The sequence below is a fragment of the Castor canadensis genome, chromosome 5 (assembly GCF_047511655.1).
Source record: "Castor canadensis chromosome 5, mCasCan1.hap1v2, whole genome shotgun sequence".
NCBI lineage: Eukaryota > Metazoa > Chordata > Mammalia > Rodentia > Castoridae > Castor > Castor canadensis.
In genome coordinates, this window is record NC_133390.1 from 177,291,256 (window position 1) to 177,310,163 (window position 18,908).

At 45.6% G+C, this 18,908-nt stretch overlaps 1 protein-coding gene across 1 annotated transcript in view; it reads left to right on the forward strand.

Annotated features, from left to right (window-relative positions):
* The first annotated feature begins 4,750 nt into the window (after positions 1-4,750).
* Cimip1 (ciliary microtubule inner protein 1) overlaps positions 4,751-18,908 on the forward strand; it is a 52,912-nt gene continuing 38,754 nt past the window's right edge. Inside the window, exons 1-3 of the mRNA XM_074075262.1 lie at positions 4,751-4,755; positions 9,793-9,918; positions 14,671-14,740. Of these exons, the coding sequence (XP_073931363.1) occupies positions 4,751-4,755; positions 9,793-9,918; positions 14,671-14,740 (201 nt within the window). The remainder of the gene's footprint in view (positions 4,756-9,792; positions 9,919-14,670; positions 14,741-18,908) is intronic.

The window sequence follows — 18,908 nt, forward strand, 5'->3', positions numbered from 1 at the left end:
AACCATGAAAACAATGACTAGAAACATCAAGCCATAGAATTCAAGCCATAAACATTATAAAGAGGCTCGTTTTGTATTTACATATACAAAAGCCAGCCAGTATCTACAATGCTCACAGAATAGTCACGAACCTTTACCCATTAGGTAGCAAACATAGTGCTAAAATGTATGAGGCAACAGGATCTGAAGTCACTAAGCTTACGTGTTTGCTCCTTAAGAAAGGCTTCCAGGGCTCGTGAGCTCTCCAGGAGACACTACCTGTCTCACCACCTCCTCTCTGGCACAAATTAACCTCTGAGGGTCTCAGGTTATCCCTGTTTTCCTCAGACTAAACTTCAGCACCTTGCAAACATTCAGTGAATAGTTGTTAAAGGCATGGAAGTAAACATTCGATTCTGTGCCACTAAACCAGAGAACACACTTTTTTCAAGTGTTCGTGAATGTTTACAAAAATTCATCACACACATTTGATCAAAAGGAAACTTTAATAAATTTCATAATGTACAAACCACAAGAGAATGTGACATCCTCTGGCCTTGTAGCAAAAGAATAACCAAAAAGAAATTTACAAGCAAAAACTCCAATCTGCTGGAAATTAAGACTCACTTTATGAAATGGTCCCAGTCAGGGAAGAAGTCAAGACTGAAATTAGAGACTATTTACAAAGTAAGACATAACCCACACCCACATCAAAAGGCCTGGGAGGTGGCCAAGCCTTTACCTGAGAAAAGACAAGAGACTGAAATGTTTTCATATTTGCATAGCAAATAATGAGATGAAGAAACCAGTCAAAGCAAGAGCTATAAAAAGAATAAAATAAACTGAAGGAAGCAGGAAGTGATAAAGATAAAATTACAAATTGAGAAACTAGAAAACAACAAAACAGAATTTATAAATATATTCAAGTGCTTGTTTTTTGAAAGGCAAAATAGACATGCAAATAAGAAGTTTAATTTAAATTGATTTTTAAAAATAATTTAAAATATTGAGGAGCAAACTATGGAATAACTTGGTGTCCTGAGTAAGCTATATCAGAAACACAGACTGACACTCATGTTATTCCACAATGTCAGAATTTACTGAATAACAATAAATTTATAAGCCACATCAATGTCATTGGCTTTAATCCTCCAAGTACTGCTCAGCTCACTCGATAGCCATGAGCCATTGGTAACACAGCTTCTTTTATTATTTACTAATATTTATTTACTAATATCGACTCTCAGATCACACATTGCATCACACACAGTAACGTGTATGTAGGGGACAGAATGGCTGAGAAAGGGTCAAAGAGGCTGCAGAGTTCAGAGGGCTGTGCTGAAGGCTCAGGCAGAGCTTCACAGACACAAGGAAAGTCTCTTAGGGGAGCAGATAAGGAGTTTTGCTAACCACAGGTGAGGAGCTGCTCAAGGTGCAGAGTTGCCAATGCAGGTCCAGGTGGCAGGCCATTTAAATGTCAGTTGGAAGTGGTCTGTGTGTCACAGGCAGGAGAGACTGTGTTTGAGCTGGAGGCTGGGGACGGAGGCAGAGGTCCTTCACTGTGGCAATTTTCCTGGACGAGGCTCCTGATGGGTGACAGGTGAGGGGTCAGTGTGCCTGCCACATCTCAGCCTTGGGGTGTCCTACTTTACAGTCCCAGGTGAGGAGGGTTAATCTGTTGTGATTGATAAATTCATGTGTCTGGTGTTTCTGATAAGAGTTAATATTTTTGCAGATGTGATTATCGGTTTGTATTTATGATGTACAGACAGATGGTACTTACTTGTATGAGTCATCCTATTTGGGCAATAAGAGTGGAGTAGCTTAGGTCAAAACTGTTGCTTTATAAAGTGGAGTTAGTAGTCAGGTGACGCTGACTCACACTGTAATTCTAGCTCCTTGGGAAGCTGAGATTGAAAGGATTGCAGATTGAGGCCAGCCCAGGCAAAAAAGTTTGTGAGACCCCATCTCAACAGAAAAAAGCTGTGTGTGGTGCTCCATGCCTATCATCCCACAATGGCAGAAGGTGTGAAATAAGAGAATTATGGTCCAGGCTGGCCTAGGCAAAAAGCAAGACCCTATCTCCAAAATAACCAGATCAAAAAGGCTGGAAGTGTGGCTCAAGCTGTAGAGCGCCTGTACAGCAGGTGTGAAGCCCTGCGTTCACACCCCAAGGCCTGAGTTACCACCACCAAAACAAAAACAAGTGGAAGAGTCAAGGCTAGGCATGGCTTTAATCTGTGTTTGACACAACATACAAACCCAGAGCAAGCCCAGACTGTACTTCTCCCTTGGAAAAATCTATCAGGAAGAAAATGACAAGGTTTTACTTAGAGAGTTAAACTGCGCTCCCAGGTGGGGAGACTCAATATTTGTAAGTGTATCAGCCCTCCTCAGATCAATAAGTGAGCTCAGATACAGATACTCCTAGACTTCAGCAAACCCAAGTAAGATGAAAGCATCGTCAGTGGAAAAGCACTCAGTGCACCTTGCCTGACTGGGTAGCTCAGCTCACCTCCCCTACCGCAAACGCGCTCTGAACGCTTGCACTGGCCTGCAGTGTGCAGATCAGCGAGCACAAGCCTATCTGGTAAGAAAGCAATTGAAAGCAGCATCGGTTGCCGCCCTGTGATCGACTGGGAGCTGCAGCCCACAGCATCGCGACAGGGAATCACACCGATCATAAGCCTGGGTCAAGATCAAAATGCAAACTTCACAGTGTGGTTTCCACTGACTGTGTGGCGCTTTTGCACCATCACCAAGTCATAACGTAATAAGTCTGTGACCAGATTTCAATTACCAGACTAATAGGCTTCAGAGGCCAGAGAGGCGTGAGGATAAGAAAGGCAGTTCTGAAAGATAGAATAGAAAGGGAAGCTGGAGAACTAGGTGCGAGTCCTCCACACAGGTGTACCAGAGCAAGGATCAAGCAGTGAGTGGACAGAGACTTGCTGTCCTGGCCACCCTGCCCTTTGTCTTTTAGCCTTCCTGGTACCCACCTCCCTTGGACATCTGCAAGACCTAGGTGTGAGGCAATACCTGTTGCCGTGCAGGTGAAAGGAAAAACACAATTACCAAACACAGTTGGGCAGACCCAAAGCAATAAAAGATGGTGTGACCCTTACAAAGGCCACTACTTCAAGGACAAGTAGAGGGGCACTGGTGCCAAACTTGTTCCAGACATTGCCATCTACACAAGTGAAGAGGTCAAGGGTGGCACTGCCAAGCTACTGCTTCAGTGTCATAGGCGGCCACGGAAAGTTGACAACACTAGTCCAGTGACCTCAGCGAAGTGGAGATGTCCGTGCTGTGATCACTGCACATGAGGGACCAACCTGTGATAGAGGAAAAAGTGACAAGTTTGAAGAGGTTTCTCAGATAGCAAATGCACGAAAAATAATAATAATTGGGCACCATGACTTCTGGCGCAGTGCAGGAAGGTTGGAAGGAGGAGTGTCACCACGGTGACTACTACAAACAGCAAGTTCAAGAATATTTTTAATCCACACGTACCTGACACACTGAATGATCTGATCATGAATTCCAGGATGCTTGCAGTGAAAAGAAATGGTTTAGTGTCCGATTCCCCCAAAACTTCTTCCCCAAGAAGAAATTAAAAGTCCCCATTGAAAGTCTAGGTTTTAACCTCTCGTTGCCCCACACCTGTCCCTGTGTCAATCACTGTGGGTCAGGGAATGGAGCACCCCATGAGTTTACATGAAAGCCTCCTGACACTCCAAGACACCGTGGAGTCAATCCCACCCCAAACATGAGGACCCCAAGGAAATCCAGGGGTCTTTGTGTAGGCAGACAAGACAGGTGTGAATTTTAGAAGGAAATGCCCAGTTGTGTTCCTTCTTACAGAAGGGGCGACACATGGCTGTGACCTTGAACACTGGGACGAGCATCTTTTATTGGAATTCATTTAAAAGAACAAAACAAGGGGTGTTTGGGCCAAGTTGCCCTGATGCCTGCTAGTCACGCAGCACATCTCCACAAGACAGACTTTGCCCCACAGCCCTCACCCAAGGCTGGCCCACTGGGGACCTTCACCTGCCGTGGCCAAGACAGCAGCAGCTGAGGAAGCCGAAGGCAAGAGCAGCCTCGCTCCTGCCCCAGCAAAGGCAGGGTCAGTTCCCAACCAGGTGAAGGGTCTGCTCTTGAACACAGCGCTGAGGCCCATGTCCTTCTGAAGTCTGGGGCCCAGGCGGAAGGCAGCAAAGCCCCATCTGGAAATAGATAGAACCCATCTCACCCCAGAAAGTGGCAGAAGATGCCCCACCTTACAGCCTGACGAGGCTGGGGGTGCTCCACCTGAAAACTGATGAATTTCACCAATCCACATTCAGTTGGCCAGGATTTTAGTGAAATAGGTCAAACTTTTGAGGGAAACAGGTACACACCCTATGTCACTTAGAGCCAAAACTGCTAGTCAACTAGGAGGCAGGTGTTCATCTGTGCTCCAATGTGACCTCACCAGTACCTCACTTAAAGCAGTATCACCTTGTGTGGCCTTCAGTGGTGACAGATCTGCCTCCCACCAGTCTGTGACCCCCACAAGGCAAAGGCCTTGTCCTAGTCCCCTTGGTTCCCCAACAAAAGGCATGCGGGCTTGTTGGCATGTGGGAGGGTGGGAAGAAAGAGGAAGTGAGGAGGAGGAACACAGAGAAGGAAGAGAGGAGGGAGAGTGAGAGGCAGGAGAGGAGTGGGAGGGAGGGCAGGGAGTGTGGAAAGCTCTCTATGTGGAGCTAGTCACCCTCTTCAACCAGCAATGCGGTGAGTATCCCTGCCTGCCCAGTCAGCTCCCTGCAGGCCACATATAGCCATTCTGGGGCCAGGTTTTCTCTCCTTTCTGAGGGTGACCTTACACAGAAGTGGCCTTCTCCGAAGTATGAGTCCCTTTGCGGCAGGATGGTGGAGCACTGAAGGCCAAGGCTGTAGAGACAAAGGTCTCACCTCCAAGCTCAGTTCTACCACCCGCAGGCCAGGTGACCCCAAGTGTTACCAAATTTCTCAGAGCCTCATTTACTCACCTGCGAACTTGGGGTGACGTTGCTGTCATAGATTTCTGGTGTTACCAAGACAAGCAAGGAGGAGAAGCACCGGGTTTATTAGGGCACAGAGAAGCAGCAGGCAGCTGAGCACAGGGGCTTGGGCCAGGTTTTCTTGTGTGACCTAAGCAAGCGTGCACCCTCCAGAGGAAGGGTGGGGAGAGTCAGGAGGGAGCAATGCACCAGAGTTCCCAAGACCTCAAGCTCTGGTTTTGTTTGTTCTTTTGACATTACTGGGGTTTGAATTCACAACCTCATGCTTTCCAGGCAGGTGCTCTACCACTTGAGCTGCACCCCCAGCCCAAGACCTCAAGCTTTTATTGGGGTCTGCAGAGATGGGGGTGGCCAGTGCTGGAAAACTGAGGTATGTGTCATTAACTCTCAGAGACTCTCAACTGCTCCCACATGTCGGTGGGGTCGTTCTTGGCCCTGGATGAACAGACTGGGTCTGTTGTTTTCTGTGGGCTCCAAGGGCTTCAGGTGAGTAAGACCCTGCTGTGTGTCACAAGCCATTCTGTGAACATCACCGGTCCAGGGTGTGATTCCTCATCAACATCCAAGCCATGGTTCTCAGCTACCAGCTTTCCTCACTCCCTATTTAGCCCTCATCAGAAGTGAGACATGTGGTGACCAACTCTGGGCAGAGACCCCAGAGGCACTGTCAGAAGGGAAGTCACTGTGGACCAAATTTCCCTGACCCTATGGCCAGCTGCAGCCACAAGCACAGAACTCAAACCTGAAGTCTTCCCAGAAAGGAAGGGAAAGTTCTTCACTGGGGAGAAGTGACTCTTGGTCTTTCTCCCCTCCAGGACTTTTGCCTTCTCTTCCTCTCAGAGTGAGCACCAGAGAAGAACTTGGTCCAGGTCAACTGCACAGGGCCAAGGAACCAATCTTGGTTCCTCCTGCTTTCTGGAGGTGGCTGTGACCATTTTGAGAGTGTCCTGAGGGCTGAGATGCAACTACAGCCAGTGGTGTCCAGCTGCTCAGTAGCAGTACTTTCTTTCCCTCCCTCCTCCTGTGGGTGGATCCTCCATTACTACCCCCTCCCCCGTGGGTGGAGTCCTCCATCTCTTCCCTCCCTCCCCCATGGGTGGGGTCCTTCCACCAATCCTCAGTCCCTGGAGGAAAGAAGCATTCCAAGGATTTGAGGTTGGCAGAGAGAGGTCCTGCTCTCCCCTGGGATCCACCCAAGGCTGCTCTCAGCAAAGACCCCTGGAGGGGCACATGACAGGGGAAGGGGAGAGTGCTTCCAGTGAAATCATAGCATTCCCGGTTGTCATTCTAAAAAGCCTCAGAAAAGACAAGCTGTTCAAGGGAAGTTGCCCCAGGGATACTTATTTCAGGAAATTCGTCCCTGTTTCTTCCTTCTGAGAGTCCTGGGGCTGCTGCTTCCCAAAATGGTGCAGAACAGAGTGGATTCCAGCCTGGGTCCCCCTGGGGTCTGTACAGCTGTGCCTGTACACTTGCTGCTGATGTCTCTTGGTCTTTTTCTCTGGGCCTCCAAATCCTCCTCGTCACATTGAAACTGAATCATTGTCCCCAGGACAAAGTCATAATAGGCGATATTTCTGTCACATCTTGTATTTTAAACACTCATTTCATCTGCCTCATATAAGCCTCACCACCACTATGAGAAAGGTAGTTTTTCATTAAATTTGTTTTTGTAACTGACCCATAAAAACACAAAAATTACACATGTTCCTGAGATGCTGTGTGGAGTGAGGTACTGTTTTGATCTCCGTTCACAGATGAGGAAGCCAAGGCTCACAGAGTCGGTTTATCTAAAGCTACAGTTAGCAGAGGTGGAGTCTGTGATCAGAAGACTTCCACATTCCTTGTGTCCCATGGGGAAGAGTCCATGGCAGAACGCGTGGGTATAAATGGAATTTATTAAAATTTAGGGAGGGGAATTACAAAAGGGAGCATGGCGGAGGCAGAGACAGCAGGTGCTAACCTATTGGAAGGGAGGAACCAGATGATTCCCATCCAATAATCAATGAGTGGGGAGGGGCATGGGTGCCCCCCCCAGGCAAGGGGGGTCCAAGCCATCCCCGGGCCAGGCGTGGGCAACCTACACACACACACACGATATTAAATTATATATTTTTTATGAGTTCCTAACTTGCCCTAACTCTTGCCTGCCTCACTCCATCTAGAAGGTTTTGCAGCCAAGTCTGATATCCAGTCCTGGAAGGACGCATGCAAAATTTAATTCTGCAAGTCACTATAAAATAATAACAAATGACAAAGCTAAAATTAACCACCTGCAACCAAGGTTTCATTTTAGTATAGTACTCATCCAGGCTCTTTTCTTACCCAAACTGGACTCTATTACAAGTACTATAACTTGCTACTCAAGGGGCGTTTCCTTGAGGGACTTCTTGGCAATTATTTAACCCATCCCCTAGGGTTGGATAACAAGATTGCCTCCACCCTCTGGCCCAGGCTTTCTGGGCAAACCTCCAGTCCTTTCCAACACCAACTTCTCATCTCCTCACTGCCAGTTGGAGCTCCCAACTGGGCTACCCTCCAGTTGCCCAGAGGGGTAAGCTTTGTGGTGGCACCAGGTTTCCTTTCCCTCCTATCTTAATGAAACCCATTGCCTACAATTTCTTTCCTGCTCCTCTTTGCCTAAACCCTGCTGGTCTTTTTAAACTTAGCAGGTTTCCTCCTCCAGGAAGCCCTCCCTAGCCCTAGCCCCCCCAATCCCAGACTGGCTAACATTCTGTACTCCCAGGATCCCTGGAACAACATGGAGCACCTCACTCATTCCACTGTATTATCATTATGCATTTGCCTCAGTTTCCTGCAGGAAACTGAGACCCCTGAAGGCACACTCCGTTTGAGCTGTCTCTGTGTCTTCCAAACTCAGTATCTTGTTTGGGAAATGGGGTTGCTTGATAAGGATTTTATTTCTTCATTTGTTGTTGCCTCTGGTGGTAGAAATGCCTGCACCCCCTTTGCTGTTGGTAGCTGAGTAGTGAGGGAGGGTGTGGTGACAGACAAATTTATCACGTGTCTATTTTATCTTAAGTAGCACACCGTGACTCTGAGTCTTAACAAGGATTTCCATGTTCGTGGTGCAGGCCAGAGCCAACTGCACACAGAGCAGCTGTGATGGCGTCAGAGTGCAGATTCTAACTCAGCCAGGCTGGGTGGGGCCTGAGGGTCTGGATCTCTAGCCAGACCCCAGGCTGCTATCTGTTGGCCCAGCCCCACACAGTGAGTGCCAGACACCAGCAGGGATGCATGGCTCAGTCCCATCCTAGGGTACTCAAATGTCCCTTACATCAACTCTTGATTCTGTTCACTAAATGAATTTAAAAGTAGGTTTTAAGTTACTATCTTAAACAAAAAACAAGCATCTATATGACGTCATATAGATGCAGTGAAAATTTCTAAATGTAACTCACTTTCGGATATATTTCCTCACTTAAAAGTTTTGAGCCTCTCTCTCTCTCTCTCTCTCTCTCTCTCTCTCTCTCTCTCTGTGTGTGTGTGTGCATGCTGGGGATGGAACTCAGGGCCTCAAGCACTCCACCACTAAGCTACACCCTCAACACTACTCTCTCTTTTTTAAAAAGTAAATGAACAAATCGCAGAAGGGTGTTAAGTTCCAGTTAGGACTACGATGAGACTTTATTCTTTGAGGTCCCTAAGGGATTCAAAGGAACAGAAAAGAGACTGAGTTTCTTGGTCTGTGTTATTTGGAGATACACCTGTGTGTCACAGGCAGCCTGTGTTTTGGGAGGGCCTAGATTTAACACCTCCAATGGCCACCGGGTCCAGCCAGGCATGCTCCATGCTCCTGAGGCCCTCGGCCAATTTCAAAGCAAAGCACCCTCTTCGAGAGAGGGCAGACTGGACTCTATGCTGCTCAAGAATTTTCAGATTACACACACTGCCCTAGTGCAGCAAAGCGCCTGATGCATTTCATCTCCTTGATGACTGGTCCCACTGAGGCCCACCCAGCAAAACACACCCACCGGACTTGAATCCAAGACTTCTACCACTTCGATCCCATTGTAACTGCCTTAGATCACCCTGGGCTTCAAGAAATGGAAGGCCATGTGGGAGTGAAGGATATTTCATGCGGGCTTACTGTGTGGCCCATCTCTTCCTCACTGTGGATCTGGCTGAGCTCCCACAGTGCTGGATATCACCTTGGTGACTATTAAGGGCTGTTGCCACACAGCTAGAAGAGTTACAATAGCATCTGATGCAGGAGTCAGGGAGCAGCGGGAGGGTGAGCAGAGGATCTGTAAGCCAAGCCCATTCACTCCCACCCCCCATCATCAAGACAAGGAAGTCTGAGATGAGTGGGGGAGAAGCAAGGAGTGGCCAACTCAAGGCACACCCTGCTAATATGGCTGGTGAGTTCACAAGTTCAGCCAGCCCCAAACGCAAGACACCGTTTTCTCTCCTGCCCCAAACCCTTTAATGATGCTAAGGGCTGTTCTGCCTGTCCCCTGCCATTTGCCCTCTGCACCTGCTTCCTGGTCTCTCTGGGGAGGCTCACCCTTCTCAGCCTTGGTCTCCAGGTTCAGGTGGAATTCGGCCCCTCCCCCTACAACCCAGACCCCTGCTGCTGTAGTTGGCCCAGGGGTGGCACGTGTTTCAAACAAGGACTCAGGCTTCAGTCTTCAGATTTCACCCTTGAATCTGCCTCTGCCCTGGAGAACATTTGCAGCTCTGAAGTTTTGGGGTACATTCTGCAGCTTCCCAGGCTTGGTGGCCAAGGCCTATGCCTGTGACCTTCCAGGCAGTTCCCCGTGGGCAGCCCTGGGCTCCCACTGTCAGTGGCCACTGGTGAACCACGCATGCAGACGCTGGGCGTTACTAACTCACTAACAGGTGTAATTTACACCAGGGGCTCCCGTGAGATCAGGTGAGATGGCAATCACTGAAATCACCCCAGTGACTTCCTCCCCACATCACTCTGTCCCATGCCTCATCCCAGCGTCCCTGGGGAGAGTGGTATTAGAGCCATTGTAACTGGCCAGGCAGGGCAGCCCAGGTCCACCGCCTGCAAACACCTGTCCAGTGAATCACCACCTTTGACCTGACTGGCTGGGTACACACTACCCACACTCAGCAAGTTACCAGGTCACAGGCTAGGCTTGCTTTCCTGTCACTGACCCAGAATTTTTGAAGGGTTAGTTGGAGTCGGGAAAGTTGCTGCCACTTGTGAGCTGTCAGAAAGGCCGAGCTCACTCCTTTAGAGGTGAACTAGGCAGTAGAATTTTCTCAATGTTTCCCTGGCTGTTTTTTGTTGTTTTTAACCACACTCTGTCCTTTTTCCTTCTTGCTGCTGATTCTGGGTGAAAAGCAGTTGTTGAATGATGTCATTATGTGTGGGCCTAGAACACGAACCACACCCCAAGCTCTGTTCCAAAGCACACACCAGACCCCGCAGCCCCCTCCTTGGCTAATAGAGACTTCTCTCCAAGAAAGGCCCAAAAGGCAGCCTTGTGGTTGAGAAAAGTGACCGGTCAGATTTGCCGAAAAACACCAGGGCCTGGAGCCATCTACAGGTTCTGAGGCTGGCAGGAGCGGGCAGTCAGCAGATCAACTAAATCTCAAGGGGAAAAAGGTTGCTAAATTTTTAATTTTAAAGCAGAATACAAGAGAGTAATAATTCCAAGAGCATGGACTATTGTCTGGGCCAGTAAGAATAGTCATTTTGTTTCTGTGTAAGAAGAAGGCTCTGGCTGAAATGATGAGTGTGCCTTTTGTCAGAGTTAGCTGGAAGGGCCTTATTGCCAGACATCCGTACGTGTGTAAAACCCCTTCTTTAAATCTCTTAGCTTAGGTTACTTTTTTGAAAGGCCTGGCACAAGTGACTCCATGTGGATTCTGACAACTCGCCCCCTCCCCCATCTAAGCAGCTTTTCTTCAATCTTTCTTAAGATTCTGCTGGTTGGCAATTCTGGTCCCTCGTCACCAAGGATTAGCTCACTCCTGGATGGGCTGACCAGAGGGAAAGTTACAGATCAGGTGAGAGTCAGTGCCAATAAGACCCTTGACCAAACTAAAAATCAATGAGGCTGAGAAGGAGTGGCTGTTAGGCTGGGTTTATCTCAGTCCATTTTTGAGTCTAATTCTGTCTGTCCTACAGGAGGTCTCCTAGCATCTCAAAAACTGTTCGAGCTGTTTGTTAGCAGGTGTACTTATGCAGAATCTCAACAGACAAGTGCTATGAAGTTTTATAAGGACAATATAAAACAAAACTCAACAAAAGCAAATATTTAAAGAGTCTGACTCAGTTGACAGATAAATAGTTGTTAAAGTCATTTTTAGAATAGCCATGGTTAAGATTTTAATAAACAGTTAATCAATTGACAGAACAAAGTGTTTTAGGACAATAATTATGACTGACAGCATTACATCAGCACCATCCATTTTTCCTTGTTACAGTTAGGAACACATGCACACAAGCCTACAAAAGGCCATCATCACAGTTTCAATTTGGAGGACACCAATTTGGTACACCATCTTCCTAAACTTTGCATTTTAGAAGGCTTTGTACTTGGAGAACACAAATGCATGTAACACACAAAGGAGCCAGAAACAGCTAGCGTCATAGTTTTACAGATGTCATGCATACATACATGCATATTAATTTAGCAGTTACCCTTAGAATAAAACCTTGAATTTTTGGATCGATAAGACAACAGGTGTACAACACTGACAAAGTGAAAACCCTAGGTTTCCACCAATTAGGAGAGCAGTATTGTGTGTGTGTGTGTGTGTGTGTGTGTGTGTGTGTGTGTGTGTAACACAATATTTACCTAGCCAAGACAAACAGATATAGTCCAAGTTTCAAGCTGCATGGCTGCCCAAGTGGCATTGACCATAAATAACAGAAATGCCAAAGGTCCTGTTGTCATTTATATTTGTAAGAGGTTAAGATGAAGTGCATCTTAGACTAAAGAGAGCTCAGCTGCTCATTTTATATATACCAAACTTACACATTTTTGCTCTGCAAACATTTGTACAACATTCAGATAAACTTTAAATATATAACTCCACATATCTCTATCACAGACACTGATAGGGCACTAGGTGTTTTAGAGTCACTTAAAATAACAGTTGTTTAACTCCAGTTAGGAAGGAGTCATTTTAGACTCAGTGTCCTCAATAATCAAAACGCTGACAAAAATCAATAGAGAACACAAGCAATTATTGGTGAGGCCTAGACAGGGAGGTAGGAACCTAATGGCTGAGAGCTTGAAGGTTGAGGAATCACACTCCAATTGCTGACATTAACAGAAAGGCTTGTGACATCCAGCAGGGTCTTGCTTAGCTGCAGCTCCTGGAACTCAAAAAATAACAGGCCCATGACACATAATCTCGTCTTCCAGGACTAACCATCTCCATCTCTATAGACCCTAATAAAAGCTTGGGGTCCCAGGACTCCCAGTGCATGCAGTGCTCTTTTTTTTTTTTTTTTTTTTTGCAGTACTAGGGTTTGAATTTAGGGCCTGCACCTTGAGCCACTAGCTCTTTTTTGTGAAGGGTTTTTCTGAGATAGGGTCTTGTGAACTATTTCCCCAGGGATGGGGGGGTTTTGAACCACAATCCTCCTGATTTTTGCCTCCTGAGTAGCCAGGATTACAGGCGTGAGTTACCAGCTCCCGGCAGTGCTCCTTCTTGAGTCTTTCCATCATCCTGTCTGGAAGGTGCTCTTTTGCTTTGCTTCTATTTTGCTTTACATAAATAAATCTGCTCCAACCCTCATATCTGAGTAGCAGCAATACTCTTTCTGCTCAGCTGCCCGCTGTTTCTGTGTCCTAATAAATTTCATGCTTTTCCCTCTTGCTTCTCCTGATAAATTCTTTTACCAAACTGTGGCACCAAAACATTCCTGACAGTTATCTTATAAAACAAAAACCTTTCCTTTCAGGCAGGTTTTGTAAATGTTATTAAGAAAAGAATTCATCAAGGCAGCCTTGTTATTACAGACATGGAGAATTAGGTTCTAGCTTTACATCAGAACATTAGATTTTTACCTTAGAAAATCTTTTAGGTTAACTCCGACATTATAATCAACTCAATCATACACGTAAGATTTTATAAGTTCCATCTTTTAATTTTTTTTTAAGACTTACTCAGCACTTTACATGACTTTCTGAACCTCCTGTGGATTTATCCTTACACTTCCTTTACCACTTTAAAACAACCCTTTAGGACAAGATTTATTTTACAAAATTCTTTCTCATCCAAAAGCATTTTCTTTTCCCTTTCTATTGGTGTATCAGTGATTGAGATAATTAGGTTTAAATGAGTCCATGAGGTAGATGGCTGTAACCCAATAAGACCAGCATCCACACAACAAGGGGAAATTTGGACACACACACACACACACACACAGGGACAACCACATAAAGACTAGGACAGAAGATGGCACCTGAAAGCCAAGGTCAGAGGCATGGAAGGAGGCCAACCCTGCAGTTGCCTTGACCTTGGAAGCCTGGCCTCCAGAACTGTGACAGTAAGTTTTCTGTCACTCAAGTCCAAGGCCTGAGCAGCAGGGTGACAATATTCCTGGTCCCAGAGAAGGAGGAGCACGGCAGATACAAGGGCCCAGAGAGAAGAGGAGGAGCCATGGTACAGGGACAGCAGACACGGGGCTCAGAGAGAGACAGTCCTCTGACTCCTGGGATCTTTCCAATTCCAGGTCTGAGCCTGCTGGACTCGAGCTCTGCTCCTAGACTTGAGGTTGCAGGCATGACAAATGACCTTCTTTCACTTAAGCTACTCAAGTAGGTTTCTGTTACTGTGACCAAAAAAGCCTGAATCTTATACTATGGTTTTGTGACTTCACACATTACTGGGCCCTTATTCCTATGCAAGGTCCTTAGCCAGTGGTAAAGAGAAATTTAATGCAAAAATACTTTTGTGGTAGATAGAATAACGGCCTCTTAAAGATGTCCCCATCCTAATCCACGAAATCTGTAAATATGTTGCCTTATTTGGCAGAAGAGATTTGGGAGTGTTACTACATTCAGAATCTTGAGATGGGGGATTGTCAGGAATATTTTGAATTATGCAGGTGAGTCCCAGTGATCGCAGGGTCCTCCAAGAGAAAAGGAAGTGATTGGTATTTGGAAAGCACACTGCTGGCCTGAAGGAAGGATAAAGGGGCCACAAGTCACACACAGGCACCCCGTGAAAACTGGAAAAGGCAGAAAAATGACTCCTCTTAGAGCCTCCAAGAGGAACATAGAACAGCTGACACTTTCATTTTGACCTCACTGGGTTTGTCGCGTTTGTGATAGCTGCAATAGGAAACTTATACAACCGTGGATGGTATCATGTTCATAAACCCGGACCCTGAATTTGTTTCAATTCTTGTTTTCTTTTCCCCTCAACTCTTAATACCGAGGATGGGTCGATCATGGAGTGCACCCAAGTCTTGATCCTGGTTGAATTCAAAACAAAAGCCATAAATAGAAAGAAGACTTGCTAAGCTGAAACCCTCACAGCCGAGGGACTTTCAAAAGCAAGTCCCAGTGCTCTCTTGCTGTCTTGCCATGTGGGTAGTTTATTTGCATCCTGTGGGTGGCAGACCATGAGGTTTGCTGCAGAAGAGTGATGGGCTCTGCCTTGACCCCCCACCTTCCCACCTACATCCCAGACTGACCAGAGGTGGCCCCCAGAAGAAGCAGGGGTGCCAGCGGTACGAGGATCTCAATGCCAGTAAGGCAGTGAGAGAGCAGGTGGCTTTTCCAATAGCCTGTCCTCTGTCCTCACCCCCACCCTTATCTCCCAACTGGTCCCCTGCCCACCATGAGTGGCATTGTGGGTTAGGAGAGTGGGGCCACCAGGAGGGATGTGTTGTCCCTATGTCTATGACTCAGTTGCAAATCACGGACCCCTCAGACTGGGAAATCTGGACAGCTGTGCCCAATGCACTCACTGGTGCCATCTCCACCTGTGATGTCATTACAGGAGACATTGGCAGTATCAGCAGAGAACTCAATTGTTTTCCTCATAAAGAGGGAGAACAAACTTTCCTGGTGTCCCCATGAGTTCCTGGAGTCACGTCAGTGTGTAAAACAGGAGGCTGTTGCCCGGCTGAGGAGCCGGTGTGCATGCCTCTATGGGGTTGTGATTTATACCCAACAGACATACAAACCACATCTGTGTAAGTGCTTCTAGCTGTGTGGTTTAGCCATGAGAAACAGCATCAGAGCAGAAAGGCATTCCAAGGCTGGGCGATTTGCCTCTCACACTTACACACATCCAGAGGTCCCATTCAGCAAGCTGGCTCCTGGATGGGCATTCAGAGAAAGCAGACTGTCCTGGAGTCCTAGGAAGAGAGAATGAGCCCAGCAATGTGACAAATAGGAATACCCCAGCTACTGGGTCCAGAGTAAAGCCTTTAGGCCACCCTTGTAATAAATTATAGAGGATCCATCCTAGATTTCAGATTTCACAGAACAACTATATTCTCCAATCCACCTCTGCCCATCATCCCCAAGATGGAACATGCTGGACTCCCTCAGAAAGCCTGAATCTTCACTTTGTCACTTAGAATGCGACCCTGACCTTCAGATTTCTCAGCTGTTAACTGTGGATAATGCTATTAATGACTTCTCCGTGCTGTGAAGAGAAGTGAGGGAGAGAATGTGTGTCGAGGACTTAACAAAATATCTGTCTCATGAGTACCTATTATTGCCATTATTACGTCCCTGTGACTGTTCTATTGGATGACTTAAAGCTGAAGTCACCCTTTCAAATGCAGCTCTCAGCCCTCACTCTAAGCCCGGCACTGGTGTACGTGACAAGCTACAACTTGTGGACCAAACTCTATGACATGAAAAATCCTGTTGACTTCTAGTCTCAGCTCTAACATGTGAAGAACTTGGAAGCTGTCACTTCTGCCCTTGAAACAAAACAACAAAAAGCTAAATAGACAAATCAAGGATTCTTTTCCTTGATTTTGGACTCATCAGAAAACTGAGTTCTCAAGGAAAGCAGCCCCCAAATCATGCAGAGTCTTGGGCAGAACAGACACCACCAGAGACACAGCTAGTAAAACAGTTACATGATAACTCTGATGACTTGCTAAAGGCTGAGTGAACTAGCTGAGTGGCTGCTGGGGGCTTCAGTTTCATGAGCTTTACCTCTAGGAATCCCCAAGTTCCCATTGTTAAAATCAGAGGACAGCTATCCACCCCCCCCCCACCCATACCCAACTGGCTCTGGTGGGAAGAGGAAGAACAATCCTTGTGAAATACACCCAGAGACTTCATGGCAGTGGTCCTGTCCTCCAGGAAAGACTCTACCAGGGCCTCATCTTACTAGGGGCAGGATGCACTCTTCCTCAATCCCACCAACTTCCCTGTGCCACCTAAGGATGAGAGACCCCAATACAGGTCCAGGCCAGACACACAGGCCACTGAAGACTGAGGTCTTTTCTGAAGATTACAGGATGCTCTCTCTCCTGACCTCCCCACCATCCAGCAGGCTCAGGAGTCACAGTGGAGTACAGTAGGAAAGAACCCTGACTCTCTGAGGAGGGATGGGGAAGTTCAGCAAGGATTGGACACAGCTTAATTCTGAGCCACCAGCATTTCAACTCTCACGCTAAAGTCTGTTCATCCCAATTCCTGTTACCTGATAGAACATATCTGGCTTTCAACAAATTAAAAGACATAACACAAAAAGGGAAAACAATTATAGTCTGAAGAGAAATAAAACATAAGAACCAGACTCAGATATTACACTGATGTTGAAATGACCAGACAAGGAATTTAAAATAACTATGATCAATGTATTAAGGACTCAAATGAGAAAAAAAAAAGATAACACATAATAACAGATAGGTGCTATGACCAGAGAAATAAAATTTCAAATAATAATTATAAGGAAATGTTAGAGATCAAGGGTTCACTAACAAAAAGAATGCCCTGATGGGCTCCTCAGTAGACTGGATGCAGCCATGGATAGAATTAATGAACTTGAAGATAGATCAACAGAGACTCCCCAAAGAATGACTGAAAACAGAACTTCCTAAAAAGTCTGGGAAATCCTTAAAAGATACAACATACATACTGTGTTAGTCACTTTCTCATCACTATGACAAAATACCTGACATAAACAAGGTAAAAGGAGGAAGGAGGATTCTTTTAGCTCATGGTTTTAGAGATATCAGTCCATGGTCAACTGGCTCCATTATTTCTGGGCCTATAGTGAAGAAGAACATCACGGCAGAAGGGTGAGGCAGATGAAGCTGCTCACCTTATAGAAACAGGAAACAGAGAGAGAAACAGAAAGGGATCAGGGACAAGTTATACCCTTCAAAAGCACATCCCCAGTGACCTATTTCCTTCAGCCCAGCTCTATCTCCCAATTATGCTATCAAAATATTAATCCATCAATATGTTAATCCATTGATTAAGTCAGAGCCCTCATTGTCCAGTCACCTCTCAATGATTGGATCCACCAGCCTTCAACAAACAAGCTTTTTAGAGGGTACTTCATAGCTAAACCATAACACTTGTAATTAGAATACCAGATGGAAAGACAAAGAACAAAGGGCAATAGTTGAATAAAACCTCCCCCAAATCAATGATGTACCAAACTACAGATGCAGGAAGCTCAGACAATAACAAAGGCTATGCCTATGCATGTCATACAAAGTTGCAGAAAACCAAAGAGAAAGAGACATTTCTCAAAGAGTCCAGAGGGGTATCCTTACTGCTAGAGGAAACAGGGTGAGAAATATAGCAGACTTCTCACCAGAAGCCATCACCCTAACCCAAACAAGAAGAATAGAGTGAACTATTTAAATGCTGAATGAAATAGAAGCCAACTTAGAATTCCATATATAGCCAAATTATCCTTCAAATGTGAAGAAGAAATGAAGATTTCCCCAGACACAAAATTGAAGGACATGTTGTCATAGACCTGCTTTGCAAGAAGAGTGAAAGGATGTCCTTCAGACCAAAGAAAAATGACAGAGGTCTGAAAGTTAGATCATTTTTACATTTTTTATAAAGGAATAAAAGAAAGCATTGGGGAAGACAAATAAAGATAAAATCTTATGTTTTTCTTATTCTTAATCACTCTAAAAGATAATTATTTAAAGTAATAATAGTATCTTAGTCAGCCTCAGCTGCCATATCGTAAATCACAGACTGGAGGCATATGTGACAATTTATTTTCTTACAGTTCTGGAAGCTGGAACATCCAAGAAGGAAGTTCAGCTGATTTATTTCTGGTAAGGGCTGCAAGGACTGTCTGCCTTGCAGACAGTCACTCTGTCCCCATATAGCCTGTCCTTACTGAATGTATGTGGAGAGAAGAGGGAAAGGGAGAGAGAGACAGCAAGACAGAGAGAACTCTGGAGTTTCATCTTATAAGGACACCAATCACATCAGGTCAGAGCCCCACCCTAATAACTTCATTTAACCTAAATTAGCTCTTTCTAGGCTCTATCTCCAAATGCTTCAACATATAATTTGCAGGGGGAAGGCACACAAATCAGTCCACAGCAAGCACTATGAATTATAGTGTTTAGATGAATGAAATTAATGATGTCAATGTGACAAAGCATGAGGAGGAATTTAGAATAGTCTGCTATGAAGCATTCTAGTATTATTTGAAGATGCACTTAAATTAGTTTAAAACATATAGTGTACACCCTAGGGCATCAATAAAAACTTTTTAAAAGTAAATACAATTAACATGCTAAGAGAAGAGATTAATGCCATCATATAAAATGCCCAATTTTAAACCACAGAAGTCAGAAAAAGAAGTTTCTAGCAAAAAAAAAGAGAAAAGTGGTTATAAACATGGTTGATATTAATCCATATAGCTTGATAGGAGATTCACAAATATGGCAGATTAGAAGCTTCCTCCATGTGA